Source organism: Micropterus salmoides, unplaced genomic scaffold (genome assembly GCF_014851395.1).
Source record: "Micropterus salmoides isolate LMB-PRFRI ecotype aquatic unplaced genomic scaffold, ASM1485139v1 Ms_hic_scaffold_16, whole genome shotgun sequence".
Classification (NCBI taxonomy): Eukaryota; Metazoa; Chordata; class Actinopteri; order Centrarchiformes; family Centrarchidae; genus Micropterus; species Micropterus salmoides.
In genome coordinates, this window is record NW_024040707.1 from 30,147,545 (window position 1) to 30,165,453 (window position 17,909).

The following is a 17,909-nucleotide window of genomic DNA, read 5'->3' on the forward strand; positions in this document are numbered from 1 at the left end:
CATCCACCACAACCACAAACTGCCGACTGCCGATCAGGAGTGGCAAAGAAGTTTTTGGAAGGCGGTGTCAGCCTGAGGCGTCCAGTCCAGCCAAGTCTTGGGAGAGGTGAAAGCATGCAAAGGCACGGCATCCACACTAAAGTTTCTGATCAACTTCCTGTAGAAATGAGCAAACCCAAGAAACCACTGGATCTGCTTGAAGTTGGTCGGCCCTGGCCAGTCCCCTATAGAGGGTAAGCGCATGATGTCACAGAATGCAGTTATGCTCACTGAGTGGCAGAAAGACAAGCAGCAGTGTTAGCTTGAATCAGCTAAAACACAAACAACACATCTAAAATGAGAAAGAGCGGGACCACTGGTTCAGCAGTTAGGATCACTGTCAAGTCCGACTGCCTTTAATTTGAGCAAATAATCACTTGTTTTACTCCCAGTTTGCTAAACGCAGCCATGGTAACAGATGTTTTGCCACTCAGTCCAGTGTGTTCCGGAAGGGGAAGTGACATCAACGCATACCTCTATTGCACTTCACACTTCTCTGCCTTTACAAAGATCTGGTGGTCTAGGAGGCGCTGAAGCACCCTGCAGACATGCTTAATGTGGTTCTCAAGATCGGGGGAGACGATGAGGATATGGTTGAGGTAAACAAAAACTAACTCATTCAACATGTCACGGAATACATCATTCTCAAGGGCCTGAAACACAGCTGGGGCATTGGTAAGTCCAAATGGCATCACCAGATACTCATAGAGGCCACTAGAAGTATTGAAAGCAGTTTTACACTCATCCAACTCCTCTGGAAGATCTAATGGAGTTGATCCTTTAGCGAGCTAAAGTCCATAGATGAAAACATCAAACAGTAAAGACTGAGTCCAGCCACTCTCCATGGCCAGGGAGCGGAATGCCACGCAGTCTGCGACTCTTTGCTGGGCCTTTGCGGAGCCCCAACAATGCTCTGGCCACTTCTCTGCCTGGAGAAATATGCTGGAATAACTGGGTGAAGGCTCGGAAAAGCTGAAAGGAGTGGCATATGGCATAGGGGTGAGTCTCACCACCATTCCGCTGTGGCCTACGCCTCAGCTCGTCTGGACAGATTGGAAATAACATTGGCAATCTTAGCTCTGTCTGAGTTAAAAAAGCTTGTAAGTCACCAGACTAAGCCACGGGAATTGCGGACGGCCAGGTAGGCAATCTGCTCACACACGGTGGTCCAGAGGCCCACTTGTTGCTTGGACACGCCTTGTATCTCCGGTCTCTTATAAAAAAAATTGTGTTTATAAAAAACTTGTGGTGGAAAACTCAGCAAAAAAGGCGAGTTCTTTTTTGGTTGACTTTATAAAACACATTACTGATGGAGAAAGTCAAGGGAGCAGAGAGAGAGAACGACAGAGGAAAGCGAGACAAGCCGGTGTGTTGGCAGTGAGAGACCAGAGGTGTAGTTGTGTGTGTGTGTGTGTGAGAGTGTAGGGAGAAGAGAAGTCCGAGACAGGTGAAAAGCAGGTATATATTTATTTAACCTGTCCTGCCCAGTAGCCTGGTATACAGTATGAGGAGCTGGTTGTGCCAGACATATTATACTTTAAAAAGAGTGGAGCCTCCCAACGTTCCCCTTCCAGCCCCCAAGCAATGTGCCTAATATGTGATTAAAATTGAGGGGCAGCCAGTGGGGGAGGAAAGAGGGTGAGGCCGCAATAAAGCAGCCCCGCCCACCAAACGCCTCGCAGTCTGTTCTCCCCCAAAAGTCCTAAGGGTGCATGTTGTGAGACATAACCGGAGGGGGAAGGTGGAAGAGGTCCTTGGGAGGTTAAGCAAGAATGGTCCTCCCCACTGGGGCCAAGTTCCTGTCTGGCCCCAGCATTCAGCCAAGTCGCCTGCCCCCTAAGGCAAGAGGAAACCAGGTCCCTCCAACCCAGGGCCAGTAGCAAGAGCCCCTCGAGCACTGCCACCCAGCCCTAGGGTAGGTCCAAGGGAGCAGGTATATTTAAAAAAAAAAAATAATAATAATGTTTGTTGCGGGCGGGGGTACAATCAAGATTCTGACTCAACATTGTGATGTCTGTCAGCCATCGCCAAAGGACAATGGCACCATCTATCAGGCCAACCCTAGTAGAAAGTTAACTGTGAGGGCTGCTACTTGAGTCATATTGATAACTACAACATTAAGTAAATTCTTTATGATCATTACAATTTAGCATGAAACAGGAACTATTAAGAACTCCAGCAATTCATGCTAAATTAAAAATTGATTGCTTGATCTCAAAAAACCTGGCCAATTAACCGAGCAAGCACCAATCAGAGGCAAGATTTCGTATGTATGAATTTTTATGTGTGTGTATATACAGTATGTGCGAATGTAGGTATATGTGTGTATGTACTGTATACATGTAAATTACATAAAATGTTTTAAAGCACTGTATACATGTATACAAATGCATTCACTATTTGGGATAATAATACATAATGTATGCATATGCAGGTTCAGAAATTCAGTTTTTTCCTCACCTGTGGGAGGTCACTAAACATTTCTACACTCATTAGGTCTGTCGTTTCCTTGCTTTAAAAAAATATAATTTGCTTATATAAAAGAAACCTGCCATGGGGGCAGGTGACTTTTTTCCCCTGTATATGGAAGGTGGCATATGCCAATTTCATTCCCTGTATATGTATATGTAGGCATTTATATATATATATATACATTTATGTGTGTGTGTATTTTAACAACCATGTTTTGTTGGCTGAGAAGATATCGCTAGCTGATTTTAACAGCTGTACAGTAGCGTAAGCTAATGATAATAGAAAAACTCAATGAGTTGGTTGAAAACTCTGTCTTCAGCTGACTTTTTGATCTTTCCAGCTGACTCATCTTTAAATAGGATGCTAAAGCAAACAGGACCTAGTTGATGATCCATACACAAGACATGGAAATAAAGTAACTGTAAACAGATAATCTGTGAAAAAAATCTGGTTCATCTGCCTCTTCCTAGTGTTCCTAATGCCATTTGCCAGAATCTGGTGCTCCAGGTCAAAACAACCAATCAGAGCTAGGGGCAGGATCTAACGCAGTGTCAATCACTGCTCGTGCACACACTGCGCAGCCTCCCTCCTCACTTTTGCTCTCACTCAGTCAAGCTTAATACCTCCCGTGTGTGGCTTCTGAAGTTTTACAAACACAATGGATGAGAAACAACCCCTGCAATGAAAGAACTGCCCATCTCTCCTTTTGCCAACAACAGCGTAGTTCAAAACACGTGTGAACATGTCCCGACACCACACGGAGCTTTGGGCTCATTATGTTTGGGAATAAATTTTGAAGGGGGACAGTGTTGTACTAGCCTCTCATCCTGCTGTTAGATGTTTTGTTTTTTTTCTATGAAGATTCTCAGTCATCCAGGTCAGTTAGTTATCCAACGAAGGTTAAAGTCAAGGGCAACTGGACTTGGTTGAAGATACTGGAAGACGAGGATACTGGAAGATACTGGACGTCTTCCAGTATCTTCAACCAAGTCCAGTTGCCCTTGACTTTAACCTTCGTTGGGTTTTGTTTTTTGTTTTTTTTTTACAGCTGCCTCTGAAGCCTGGGCCATGAAGCGGGTGGGGTGTCTTTGAAAAGACCAGTTGATGGTTTTGGTGTTAAATTACAGCAAGGGCTAAGATGTGACTTGCTTTTTGGGGGTGGGGGGAGGGGGCATTTTCTGCCTTTATTAGATAGGACAGCAGATAGACAGAAAGTGGGAGCAAGATTGGGGCGACACGCATGAAAAGGCCACAGGCTGGATTCGAACCTGGGCCACTGCAGTAAGGTCTCAGCCTTGTGCGTGAGGCATGCACTCTACCAACTGAGCTAACCACGCCCCAATGTGGCTGAACTGCTGTCTTTGCATCTTGTTCATCTACCAAAGTGGCTGGTGAATCTTACTGGCTACAATTTTAATTAAAAAAAAATTAATTTTCATATATTTACCAAAACTCACAATTTGAAAGCCAGTATATGTCAAGCCAGCATTTTTAAGAGAGAGCAGTATCTGCAACCAAGATCCAAAACAAAACCAACTATACATACATGAAAACATTTTATAAATGGTCCACTGCATGAGCACAAACTGCTGTGTGCAACTGGAGAAAACAGACAGAAGAAAAAAATAAAGAATTCAACTTGGAGTGTCTGCTGGGGGTTTGAAACCAGCTTTGGGGCATAACAATCAGCCATGGCAGGTGCAGAGGCCTGCAGCCTTTGGCGGGGCTCTATAGGCACTTTTCCAATCTCTGTTAGTTGGTGAACACCACTGAGGGGAAAAGGTGGAACACTGAGCAAATAATGATGACCTGAACAATCTGATGTTTTTACATAAAAGTCACATTAATTTAATTTTGGGGAGATTTTCTGCCTTTGGGAATGTCATTAGTTTTGCAGGTATTTAAACCAAAATATTGGAGAAATGGAAATTCTGACCTGATGAGGAAAAAGTAAGGGATTATCAAAGTTTTTATAATTCATCCAGAGGGGGGCATGAATGTGTCAACAATAATAACCTCATAGTGGCACTAGAGTGAAAGCTAGGGGATTACAAAGGTCATTATTAAACTTCATCAGGAAGGTACGTCTGTACGACATTTTTGTCAATCCATCTGGTAGATTCTAAAATATTTCACAGGATAGGTGAAAACTTTCACCAGTTGGTGACGGTAAAGGTAAAGTCCGGGGATCACCAATGTGATTAGGCTTCATCTTCTGGAAACCAGGAAGTTTACTACAAAATTTCATGGCAGTTGCTCATTAGACATTTCAGTCTGAACCAAAGAAGTGTACCAACTAACCGTCCGACGTTGCCATCCCTAGTCATGCTGCCAGTGTGGCTGGCTACAAATGGATGAAATCAGCTGAGTTGTTATATCTTCTTAGCTGCAACAGAACAAGAAATAGGGTGAAGAAGTTTACAACTTTTTGAAACCACTACACAATATACGACTGTAAACTTGCAATATTCAGATGAAATAGAATTTGTCATGGTGGTTTTAAAACAGATACAAAAATTATATAGTACAAATACAAATTTTACCACAGCCAGGTAGCATAACATTAGAAAGCTCAACCTACTCTACACATTCATAGACTCATTCATTGAATACCATAGCATGAATTTCTAAGCAAAACATCTGTCATGGTGGCTGTCCAATCAATTTTCCCATCCCATCTCTTTAATCACATAATCCAGGCTCTGATAAGAGCTGATTAGCTGCGAAAACATCTCTAATAGGCCTGTCTGAATCTGCATGAGACAGATGTCTGCAGTGCACACAGACAAACTAACAGTAAAAAATGTAGACAAAACACCTAGACCTGAACACACACAGTAAATCTGCTGCTGCCTGGGCAGCGATACCCTCAGAGACCCGAGGCTTATAAATGGGGTAAAGCATGAAGCACAGACCCTCGAGGGATCCCATTAAATCAACACAAACACAGCATTTTGCCATTTCCCCCTAACAATCAGCAAATTCACTGTGATCCTTCCAGTCACCAGCAATCTAAAAGTGCTGCCACTGAACAGATCAGAGTGTGAGCAGGGTTTCCCTCAGGGTACCAAGTCAAGGGTTCATAAGTTCTGCCCTCTGCCAGAGACTATCCAGAGAATTCATGGATGGCTTATGAAGTGCACTGTATGTCCCTGCTGCTCTTACAATTACGTATTTACTATTGCTTTCCCCTTAGGGACAACACGATGGCAGTGACTTGCTGATGGTCACCAGTTTTTTAGCTGTCTTTCATGGACTCTGGTTCATACTAAACTGCAGCATATTTCAGCTGGCCTGATTGTTTTGGAAAGCATTTATTAACAAAGTTAACACAGACAGCAAACACAGTAGTTTTGTGTTCTTTTATTTTTCCCCTGTTATTATACTGTATGACATTCAGATTAGAAATAGCTCATAGAAGGCTAACAAAGAAGGTTTAAGACCTCATCTACAGCTACCTAACATCACGACTTCAACCTTTACTTGAGTCTAAAGGTTAGACGCCATCACTACCCAGCCCACCCACCACCTACAATGTGTGTCCAACCTACGAGCTGGCTGGAGGTACTTTCCAAATTCATAATTTAATGGAGAGGCTATGGTCATAGCTTCAAAGACACTGTGTATGAGCCTGTAAGAAGTATGGGCAAATGGAGGGGCTTCACTTCGAAACTCTGTAAAGGTCTCCCGACTCCTGAGGATGTAATTTTAAAATCAGTCAGAAATCCAAGTCAGGGTATACTGTACTAACCATCTGAGTAGCATCTGGCCAGAAACATCTTCCAGAAAAGTATAATAAAGAACACATTAAGAATTCTGTGGTAGAGAAACAGTTCTTTACACTGGAGTTTAGTTGTGTAGAATGTGTATGGCTGAAAAGAAAAGAAAATGCACAGTAGGTTCTACAAACACAGGGTTTTAGTGCTGATAAAGGCAAATACACTGAGAGAAAATGTACATTACAAATAAAATTTTGTAAAATTGTACAATTTGAAACCAAACAGATGTTCACACAAAATAAATTGCTCACTTCTTGAAAACAAAATGAGAATCAGAAATGATCTTCAGCAAATGATCCATTTTGCAGAAAGTGGGCACCACTGCCAGCTCAAATAAAGTTGGTGAAAAATGATGCTAAAAAAAATCACATAAAAAACAGTGTTGCAAATAACTCACAATAGGCAAGGGACAAAAGTTCAATTCAGGCAAGCAGTGCTTCCCTTTCTCCTCAAAGTCTTTGTGAGAACTGAGCTTAGAACTCAGTCATCTTCTTGTGTGTGTCAGCCTTCTTGTTTTCTCTCTGGATGGACAGCTCCTGGGCTTTCTGCTGGGCCAGCAGCCGGTGGGCTGCTGACAGCTTCTCTTCCAGCTGCTTTACTCTGGATGTGTCCCTTTGCACACACAAACAACAAATAGATTAGGAAGTGGGGAGAGATGGGGAGTTGGTTTCAGCTTCACTTAATAAAATAAATTGGCCAATCAAACTCAATTCTTCACAACTTATTTACATTTTTACACAACTCCCACAAGCCTTCTCATTTGCTCCGTACTTATATATATATATATATATATATATATATATATATATATATATATATATATATATATATATATAGCGCCTTTCTAGTCTTTCCGACCACAGTACTGCTGCATTCACCATTAACACACATTCATACACTGAGCCTAAGTGCTCAAACAGAAACTAACATTCATACACTGGTGGAACAGCCGCCAGGGGCACTTCGGGGTTCAGTATCTTGCCCAAAATGCAGCCAGGAGGAACCAGGGATTGAACTCTCGACCTTTCGATTAACAGGCAACCCGCTCTATCTCCTGAGCCACAGCCACCCTTATTTGTGAATTTAAATTAATTACCACTTTGCTCGACAGGAGCATTATAGCAACTAATGTTAGTAAATGATGTGCTCATACTTTACAATAAATCATATTTGTGTAAGCAGTGTATTTATGAACATGTTACGTTTATGCTAATGTGTCTATACTCTCCAGTAGGAGTGGGATTGCAGGGTACCTCAAGATACACGGCTTATGATAATATAATAATAGGTTTTGCACGTACTTACAGTAACGAGCGTAGCTGTCATCAACTAATGTTACAGTAGCTTGGAGCTAACTTAACCCTCACCATATTCGACTGCGACAGCGCAGCCTCTCGCTCTGCTGCCGTGTGTGTGTGTATGTAGGAGCCGATAGAGAGCAGGCAGAGACTGCAGCCTGCAAGTCTCGATAGCAGTATCGATAAGCTCGAACCTTACTGATTTTCGGTTTTTGAGAAATTTTGGAACCGGGTCCTTTTGGAACCGGGCCTCAATCCCCATCCCTACTCAGGATGTTACTCAGGAGGTGCAGTTTACGTTAAGATTATATGATCACGATGCTAATGTCTGTTAGCACGTTAATTATATGTTAGCATTGAGCTAACCTTCAAACGCTTTTTTTAAATGTATCGATATGATGAGCTGGAATCTCGATACAGTATCATGGAAAAATGTATTACGATATATTGCTGTATCGATTTTTGGCACACCCCTACTCTCCATGGAGAAGATAAGAGCCACTGAGCATCTATGGGGAGACAGGGAGCTGACGTCCAATCGGTCAGTCAGATTAGAACATACATACAGAAATGTACAGTAAATAAACAACATACACAGAACTCAGTACTGACCTTCCTGTTTGTCTGCTGAGTGATTCAGTCAATTTCTGGATCTCCCTCTCAGTCTGGGACACCCTCTCAGCAGCCTGGAACAGCTTCACATTCAGACTCCTCTTGGTGCTTTTTCCTCCCCTGTAAGCCTCCACCCCAGTCCCTGCAGATGGTGCAGCAGCACCCCTCTCAGCAGGATCAGTGCTCTTGCCTCCTAGCTTGTGGTTGAGAAAGTCAAAGACGGTATGGCGACCTCCAGTGGCGACCCGAGGCTTTCTTCGTCTCTTTGGCCGTCCCGTTTGTGTCTCATCTTGGGCGGCACTGCTCTGGGTGCGTCTCTGGGTGAACTCAGCACACTGGCCTAGAGACTTACCTTTGGGTAGGACCACTGCCATGACTGGCTCTACTCGGCCTTCCTGCAGCTTTCCTAAGCCTGAGAAAAACAAGCGACTGAGTGAGGAAGAGGAACACATTTTAAATTTAAATTTTTTTTGTACATAAAAAGGAAAAGTACAAATACTGGTAACATTTTAAATGCATTCTATTATTTAACACATCTAACACATCTCTATATGTAAATGAGTTATCTTATTTAATCAGAATCACAGTTACCCTGAATATGAAGTGCAATGAGATTACCTACATATTACCAACATACTTTTATCCAAATAAGTGTATTTTTAGGCCACATATATTCAAATTTGCAAGCAAAACCCTAAAAAAAATGATCCAGCCTCTGTAATGTTACATAAGCATGTGGTTCATGTCTGCATGATTTGTTGTACTTCATGAACTCTGTGTTTTATCAAACAGCAATTCTCCTTGTTCTGTACTGTTATGGTCAGCTTGCAAAGAGAACTTTAAATCAGCACATAATGTTTATACCATTTGGCCCTTAAAACTTTATATTCTGGGATCTTATCCTGTAGTTGGTATGAAAGAAACAGTGTGTATAAACTACTACAAACATTTGGTATGAACGTGCCCCAAAATAGTTGGCTGGGTGAAGAAACATGTACATACTACAGGGGAGGGGCAAAGGGAAAGCGCAAAAAAGCAAAACCACTAGATTTAAACATACATTTTAAAGCTAGAGTTAGGTTATACTTGTGCAGTGGTTATCCCCGGTTTCCCCAGGCTGCATGTCTAAGTGTCCTTGGATATGAATACTATTTTCTTTGTGATGTGCAGTTGGCTTAGTCTTTCTGCCATCAACAGGTGAATGCAGATGTAGGGTGCTATACAAATACAGAGCATTTTTCAAATACATGGTCTATGCCCTGGCATATATGAGTGTAATTAGATGATTGTCATCATTGGTCATTTTCTTATACAGTGGAAATCACTTACGTGATCAAAAAAGCTTAGGACAGAATAATTCCTATACAAATGCTGTTCAAATGATTTGATTATAGTATTGGTTTTTTATTTTCAAACTTCAGCTACCAGTTTGGCATTGATAGTTTATTTTCAGGACAGTTTTAAATTTAAAAATTATAACCTTCATTTGCACTATTGACGTTACTGTATTTGTAAACAGTACAGTACTGTTTTAGGCTATAGGCTGATTATAATTTAAACAGCAGTTAGCTATATTTTATATACAGTACTGTACTATAGTGAATAAAAGCAAATGTAAATGCTCCGTACTTGTATAGCGCCTTTCTAGTCTTTTCAACCACTCAAAGCGCTTTTACACTACATCTGCATTCACCAATACACATTCATACACTGAGCCTAAGTGCTCAAACGGAAACTAACATTCACACTCATTCATACACTGGCGGAACAGCCAACAGGGGCAAATCGGGGTTCAGTATCTTGCCCCAATATAATATATATAATAGATTAGATAATAGAATATAGTAAGGCTGTCCCCGACTAAGGATTTACATAGTCGAATCAGAATCGTCAAGTTTAGCGTGCATGCCTGGTGCCGACAACTGCATGCATGCCGCGGTTCCTCGTGGGTCTACTTCAAGTAGCTGGCTGTTAAAAACGATAAAATATTCTTTTTGTGGTTCATCAGCGGAAATAAATTATCCTCCGTCTCTTCTGCCACTAACCCTTTTTATGTACAGTCTATGGCCACTACACACATACACGCTATGCCTACACTGACGACCCAGGGTTAGGGTTACAATTTTGGATTTATTTACGCACTTATTTGTGCGCACTGTTATTTTTTTTTACATGTTTATTTACAGCATTAAACGTTGAAATGTAGATTGTAATAGGCTGTATATTAACTTATTGGGAGAAAACCGGTACTTTTATGTAAAATCAGACATCCAGCACCCCCATATCACCAAAATGACATGATCCTTGTTTTGCTGCGAAGCTTCGACTGCAAGATTGACAGTCGAATCAGGCTCCGCCCAGCAAAGCATCAAATCTTCGACTATGCAGGGTCAGCCCTAGAATATAGTGAATGTATTGGAATTATACACAGTAGAGTGATTTAATTTGTACGGTAATCTGAAAAAATGTTTGAAACCACTCTCCTGTATTTTGAAACATTCAGCGATGTAACAGGGAGTTTAACCTACTCATCTTTAACTCAGGGTTATCAAGGAGTTTGTCAACCCTGACCTACACTGGTGTTAAACGGTACTATGACTATGATGAATAAGATGATGGTTAGTTGATTCGGTGTTAACTTAAAGGGATACTTTGCCTTACTTTGCCGGTCCTGAGAAGTGCAGTCTTTCACATTGTTCTTATTCTAGGCTAATTCTCTATTTTGTATTTTATGGACTCTTCTTTTACGTGTGATTAAGATGAAAGGTACAACTGCATATTATGTCCATTGTAATTTAAAAAATGGAGCCGGGAGAGAATCAGAATTTCCAAGATTAATATGGTTCATTTACAAGAAAGAATAACCACAAATTTACAAATCAATTAATTAAAGTGGTCATATTATGATCGTTTTCAGGCTCATAACTGTATTTAGGGCTTGTACCAGATCAGGTTTACATGGCTTCATTTTGAAAAAACACCACATTGTTGTCTGACTGCACATTGCTGCAGCTCCTCTTTTCACTCTGTGTGTTGAACGCTCCATTTTAGCTATGGAGTGATGCATTTCACCTTTACAAGATCTTTGTTGGGAGTTGCACATGCACAGTATCTAGTTAAGGACTACTAGCCAATCAGAAGCAGAGAAGGGCAGGTTGTGAAAAGCTGGTAAACACAGCTTTGGTTCAGCTGTACATGTTGACGACCAGCTTAGCAACATGAACTAGAGCAAGAGTTTCGGAGTGGTGAGTTATTAATCTGTAACAAAAGTATCTTTCATCCATAAAGTTTTAACTGAGCTCTGCCTCTACATCACACGAACAACTTTATGTCCACTGACTGCCTGGAGGGTAGCTAGTGTTTGGAAGGAGAGGAGAGGCAGCAGGCGGATGTCTTGTTACTGTGTGCTGCAGCTCAGAGTGTTTTTCCACCGATGTTTTTGAGGGCATGTCTGACTTGCCGCTTGGTGAGCATTATGACTCGTATTTCACTGTAACGTCACAGCAAAGCAGAACAAAAGGCTGGACTACAAACAAGCTGTTTTCAGGCAGTTCAGAGCAGAGCTTTCTGTGGGAGATGGGAACTCCCTTTGGGCTGGACTTTGGGCTTTTTCACTTTGTAAACCTGTTACATGTACACAAAAGATATATAACTCTATAAAGTAGAGGGAGAAATCCAAAAAGCACAATATGACCTTTTTAAATATTCTCTGACATTATAGTCTTGGTACTAAAACAATAAAATCTATTGCTTTTTTAGTCCACTAGAAAACTTAACAGGACCATATAGAGGACTGAAAAAGTGATATGAACAAACAGAGAAATGTATCTTTTTAGATAAACAGATGTTGACAAAGTTTGACTTTAGGGACCTAATTGGAAGTTGGAAAAAGGTAATAAATTGTAATATATCTCAATATATTTAAAATCGCAATAAAATCGAATCGCAACATAAATATCGTGATAATATCGTATCATGGGGCCTCTGGTGATTCCCACCCCTAGGAAATACTAGTGATTTTAGCACACAATCACCATAGAGACTTTGCCGTGAAGTGGGCGGATTCAAATGAAAACACCAGAGTGAATTGGATTTTTTGTGACTTCAATTTAAGGGAATTTTTTGTTCTTGTAAATTTACCACTTTCATCTAGGATTTTTTTTTCTCAGATTATTAACCCCAACCCTGGCTCTGTATTTTTTGGCCAGCAATATAGTCAATCTAAGAAAGCACACACAGATGGGCTATATCTAAGAAATTGGCCCGGTAATTTAATTAAGATCTCCTCCCTAAATCACAGAGGCTGCAGGGCTGTATAAATGTAATGATGTTGTGTTAGGAATAACTGGAACAGTTATTAAGTTATTAAGTCAGGATAAAATCTAAAAATATTTTATCAAGTGGTGTTTATTAGGCGTACAGATGTGGTGTGTAGTCTACATATACCAGGTAACTTGAGTTAACCACAAAGATAACCTGCTTTGAGCAGTTTAGAGATGCAGCATAAATTGCCATGGCAACAGACCTTCGTATTACGGTTTAACCGGGAAGTTCCACCCGACATCACACAGGTACTCCTGAAGTTACCTGAATAAGCCAGTTACCTCGCTTCGTAGTACAGGCCACAGTAGTTCTAGTGTGTGGGTACTCCTTGTATTGCAGTTGTATTTGGATTTTTCATGCATCATCTGTCTTCCTTATTTGACCCATTGTCTTGTGCAGAGCCCAAGGACTAACTCAAATTATGAGGTGAATGCTTTGGTCAAGAACAAAGACGGAAGGATTTTGTAAATATAGCACGCATGTGTTTGGGGTAGGAAGAAACCCTGGGGAAATGCGCTATAACACGGGGAAACCATGCAAAGTATGCAAGAAGATAAAAACTGACTGAATATGTTACAGTGCCTTTGTCAAATGCTGGTGAAACATTTGTATGGAGTATAGTGCAGTAGTTACTCACTAAAAATACAAATTTCTGATTTAATCAGGACATGACTTTAGAAACCTAAAATGCGGGCGATGTTGTGCACTTGCACTTACCTTTCCCATATTCATAGCCCATTTTTAGCATAAGCTTGGATCCAATGCCTCTGGTATGTGCCTCCCAGCCACCAAAGTTTTCACTGTTTAACATTGCTGTAGATTCCACAGCAGAGTCCATAACTGTCAAATTAAAGTAGAAACGGTCAGTTACTTATGGAATGGAAATTGGCATCCCACAACTTTTAAACAAATTCAAATGTTTATTGACACAACGGAATAAAAGGTCATTAACTGAAGGAAGTCACTATTTTTTTTTTAGCTGTCAACCTCAAGTTTTGACTGGCAGGATAATGGCAACACAGATCCAACCACACCTTTTGCATAAGCCACATCTTCTTCTTCAGTGTCATCCAGGTCAGAGTCAGAGGAGAGCGGGTCGTCTTCTCTCAAAGGCGGTATAACACAGTCGGCCTCGACCGCAACATCTTTTAGCAGCAGTGAGTCAAACTTCACAGTGTAGAAACCACTGTCAATTTCTACATTGAGAAGAAAACATTAAAAATAACTGGAAGCATTTAATCTGCCATTGTCTTGCTTGTTTTTGTTACATTGTGCAATGGTGTTCAGATTACCTGATAAAGATACAGATTTTGACTAGCTGACACGACTTAAGTTCAATTAATCTTGGCCCTGTCAATGGAATACCTTTGATTTTAGCTGGGTACCAGATGCCGTCCTCATGTCGAGCCAAGCAGGACGAGCCTTCTTCAAGATTACTGAGGTCACACTCAAGGAATTCTCTGAGCTCTGACACATACACCACTTCGCCGTGGGAAAACCTTCAATAAAAGGAAATATTGTGTGTAGACAGAACTGCCATCCAAGAGAATTATATCGTAAATAATAGAGGAATTCAACTGATGTGGCTTATTGAAGCTCATTCTATACTAGGACACATCCATAGTAATTTATTCTTGTCAATGAGTGAAAACCCGCAAACAGCATTTAGACAGTTGTGGAACGCATAACTCTCCACTCTCACCCTAATTAGAAATTCTTTCAAAATTAGCGGATCAATTTGGTGACAATGAAATTATTAGGTAAAAAAGGTGCAAAGGCAACAACATTTTACTGCATGTTTTAAGTTTTCTGAAGCTATGGTGAGGATAAAACCTGCATCACGTGGACAATGAGTGACACTTGCTGGATGATATCTGCTATTACAAAGAAGGTAGAGAGTTAACTACAAGTTAACTAAACACACCTTTTGCAGGTGTAAGTGTAAGCCCCCTCCAAAAAACAAAACAGTGGTACTTTACCTGCAATTATCCTGGAAGCGACATTTGTCCTCTAGGTAGAATGGACAGGGTTTCATAGACTTCTGGGTGGGGTAGACGTAGAGCACCCTTACTTGTGCCTCTTCTCCGTCTGGCGGTTCTGTGCCCACAACCATGGCATTGTGATACTCCAGTGTCCCCCATGTTGTCCGATAAGGTGCTCTTACTCTAGTACCACTGAGTGTATCTTCTTCTTCCTCCTCCTCCTCGTCACCATCTTCTACCCCACCTTCCTCCTCATTGTCCCTCTCTCTAGTATCAGAACTACTACCCGAAGACTCCCCGAGTTCAGAGTAGAAAGCAGCAAACTCAGCTCCCAAACTTCCGTTTGCACTGTTCATGCTAGCTGCTGCCCCTGAGGTATTTGCCTGCAGTCCATGACTGTCCTCGAGGCTGGCCAGAAGTTGACTCTTTCTGACAGATATCAGGCTGGACTCTGTGAGCTCTATCAGCTGACAAAGGTCCTCTTTCAGCTTGAGCAGGTCTGACTGCTGGGAGGGGTGCAGGCCAGCAGACAGGGCTGTCTCCACCTGCTGCAACTGGGCACCATAGGTAGTGATGGCTGCCTCAAGAGTTTGTTCATCCATACTGACACTTGGCACAGGGCAGGACAGGAAAGGACCACATCAAGCCCCCACGACACCTGAGGAGAAAGAAGATGGTTGATTAAAAAACAGATCTCAGTAGAATGGCAATTTCAGCAACAAGACGATAGTGATTTACATAAAACATAAAATGCATTAAGACACACTGTAAAATAAATATAAAAATACATTTAGGAGTTAAATATAAAAAAAAATAAGGGGAGGTTCTGGGGGATTGTTCTAGATATGTGGTAAAAACTGAATGCTTCCTCTCCATGTTTAGATTTGACTCTGGGGACAGTAAACAGACCTGTCTCAGATGACCTGAGATGTTTAGATGGTTCAAAACATAGCAGAAGATCAGAAATGTATTTTGGCCCTAAACCAGTGTTTTATAAACTAACAGCACTATTTTAAAATCAATTATTTGCCAGACAGGAAGCCAGTGTAAAGACCTCAGAACTGGAGTGATGTGATCTACTTGTGTGCTCTTAGTGATGACTCGAGCAGCAACGTACTGAATCAGAACGATTTTTTTGGGAGACCTGTAAAAACAGAGTAATAGTCGAGTTGACTGAAGGTAAATACATAGACAAGTTTTTCCGAATCCTGCTGTGACACAAGTCCTTGATGTATTCTTCAGGTGATAGAATGCTGTAGAAGTGCAGGTCTTTTAAGCCTAACTTTTAATTGTTCTTCCTTGGTTCCAAAAACAAGGACTAAAGTGTTATTTTTGTTTAGTTGAAGAACACTTCTGGCACATCCAATGGGTGATTTGGTCAATTCTCTTGCATGGCATGATAGTGCTGGTGATCTAGTTATGTGTAAATGTGTGTGTCATCTGCATAATTATGGTAACATGTTTTGCTGCGAGTAAATGGACTGACTTCCTTATGCACTCCTGCAAAGCATGCTCTTCTTTCTCATCAGATACTTTTTCTCACCAATATTGTTTGTCTTGTCCTTATTGATTCATAGTGGAGAGGCCATCTATTTATTAGACTCATTAACTTGCCAGATACTGAGTGAGTTTGGAAGGACACCGCAGAAGGAAAGGTGACCAAGGTGATCAAACGTTTAACTGTAATAAAAAGTACTTCGTCCACTGACTGCATGTTATCGAAAGGCTTTTTCGAAAAGCTCTGGCAGAGTTTCAGTTAACGTGGCCCAAAGATTTAACCCGGCTATAGCGTTACCTTATACCAGAGCTAGTTTTAGCTAACATGTTAGCCGTGTTTAAGCTAACCTTTACTGCTAATTGTAACGTTAGACATTGCATTACCTTCGTGATTAGGCTAGCAGTCTGACATCCATTACATCGACGGAAAAAGCCATGAAAATATGTAATGTTAGTATGTTAATAAAATGCGTAATTAAAATAGCTAAATTTATATACTGGAACAGTCTCTGGTTTCCAAATTCATTATCAAGGTGGACTTCCGATATGGGTTGCATCTTCTTGCAAAATAAAACAAATGTCTTCAGACACTGAATGAAATGCAGCTTGCTAGAGTTAAGAGTTGTTTGAACTTTTACCAGAGCATTCATTTTCATGAGACTATAAGTCACTCTTTTTTGAAAGAAAGAAATCTCGATTTTATATAATAAAACAATTTAAACGATTGAGATTTAGTTAAACAACTACTAACTTATACATTCTATTCAGTTCGATAATGCCTTAATGGCATGACAAGAGTGACACATTTCTACGATGAAAGCATTGTTTATGAAATATTTCTAGGGGGTTTTCTTTTTCCAGTAAAACTTTGTGCTCTTTTTATTTTGAAGCTAAAGCGCCAAAACCGGAAGTGGGTTTTTTTGCCCTACGTCAAACATGTGCGACATCGACGCAGAATCACGACAGTTGCCTTTAGTTAGGGTGTGTAACATTACCAGTGTTCTGTTGTAATTATTCTATTTTGATATTTACCTGTTGTACGTGCTCATTGCTCTGCGCAGTGGGTCCACTTAACACTACTAATGTGAAGGTAGGCTACCTGTTTGTTGGCGCTCGTAACTTACCGCAGTGCAGCTTCAGCAGCACGTTGGATAACTTAATTAACGTTCCAGAGCGGTCGGAACTGGGAAATGTCCAAGTTGAAATATCCGACTCTCAAACTCAGAGCGTTTCAGGTGCATGGTGGTGTATGACACCAAGTGTGAACAATAAACATGGCTGACCGTGACAAACTTGTGTTTCTCTGGCGAGTTTATCCACAGTTAAACCCTCAGCAGTGCACTTGGTGTTAATTAAAAGGATGGCCATTTTATAAAAAAAAAAAAAGAAGATAAATATACGTTACTCGTTAACGTATCTTCTAGCTACATCAGTTGGTAATCCTCAAAAGTCAGCAAAAGTTGTAGGCTATATTTCCAAATGTTTTCACATTTCTGGGAATTTTTAACATTTTCCTGAATAACTTTTGGGTAACGTTAGTGAACATTTTTTCCTTTAGCCAGCTACCTAATAACATTGACAAAATATTTCTTCATCAATTTATATGCAGAAGAAGTTTTACTATTTGATACTAGTATGTATTATTTTAATTTAATACTTTACGTTTATGATTTAGCATTTCTTGTGTGACGTCATTCGGCTGCTACTGGGGGTACAATTTTTTTTTTCTCCGAGTTCACAAGTAGGAAATCCCACTTCAAGTGGCGTTACAAAGTACTTTTTCTTGTTGGAGGTCAGAAATTTTCCAGTTCCCAGTTGCCTGGAATGCAGAACATTGTTGCTATAACTACTACTACTATAGTACTATATACTTTATGTTATATATCTGTTACTTAACAAAGTGACCA

General features: G+C 40.7%; 2 protein-coding genes across 4 annotated transcripts in view; one reads left to right on the forward strand and one right to left on the reverse strand.

The window, feature by feature from the left end:
- Window positions 1-5,858: 5,858 nt before the first annotated feature.
- On the reverse strand, window positions 5,859-16,547 carry zgpat (zinc finger, CCCH-type with G patch domain). Of its 2 annotated transcripts, XM_038723540.1 has the most exons (7): window positions 16,387-16,547; window positions 14,503-15,163; window positions 13,889-14,022; window positions 13,558-13,719; window positions 13,241-13,363; window positions 8,201-8,612; window positions 6,764-6,902 (listed from the first exon to the last, which is right to left on the reverse strand). In XM_038723540.1, exons 2-7 carry the CDS (start codon window positions 15,105-15,107, stop codon window positions 6,764-6,766), a joined length of 1,575 nt encoding a protein of 524 aa, XP_038579468.1. In that variant the 5' UTR covers window positions 15,108-15,163; window positions 16,387-16,547. The 2 variants fall into 2 exon arrangements, with proteins under 2 accessions (XP_038579469.1, XP_038579468.1); XM_038723541.1 differs by lacking the exon at window positions 16,387-16,547 and having other exon boundaries at window positions 5,859-6,902; window positions 14,503-15,107.
- A 404-nt stretch (window positions 16,548-16,951) lies between these two features.
- Window positions 16,952-17,909, forward strand: part of tti1 (TELO2 interacting protein 1) — a 33,174-nt gene continuing 32,216 nt past the window's right edge. For both annotated transcript variants that reach the window (XM_038723375.1, XM_038723376.1), the window contains exon 1: window positions 16,952-17,092. The gene's annotated coding sequence lies outside the window, so the exon portion shown is untranslated. The remainder of the gene's footprint in view (window positions 17,093-17,909) is intronic.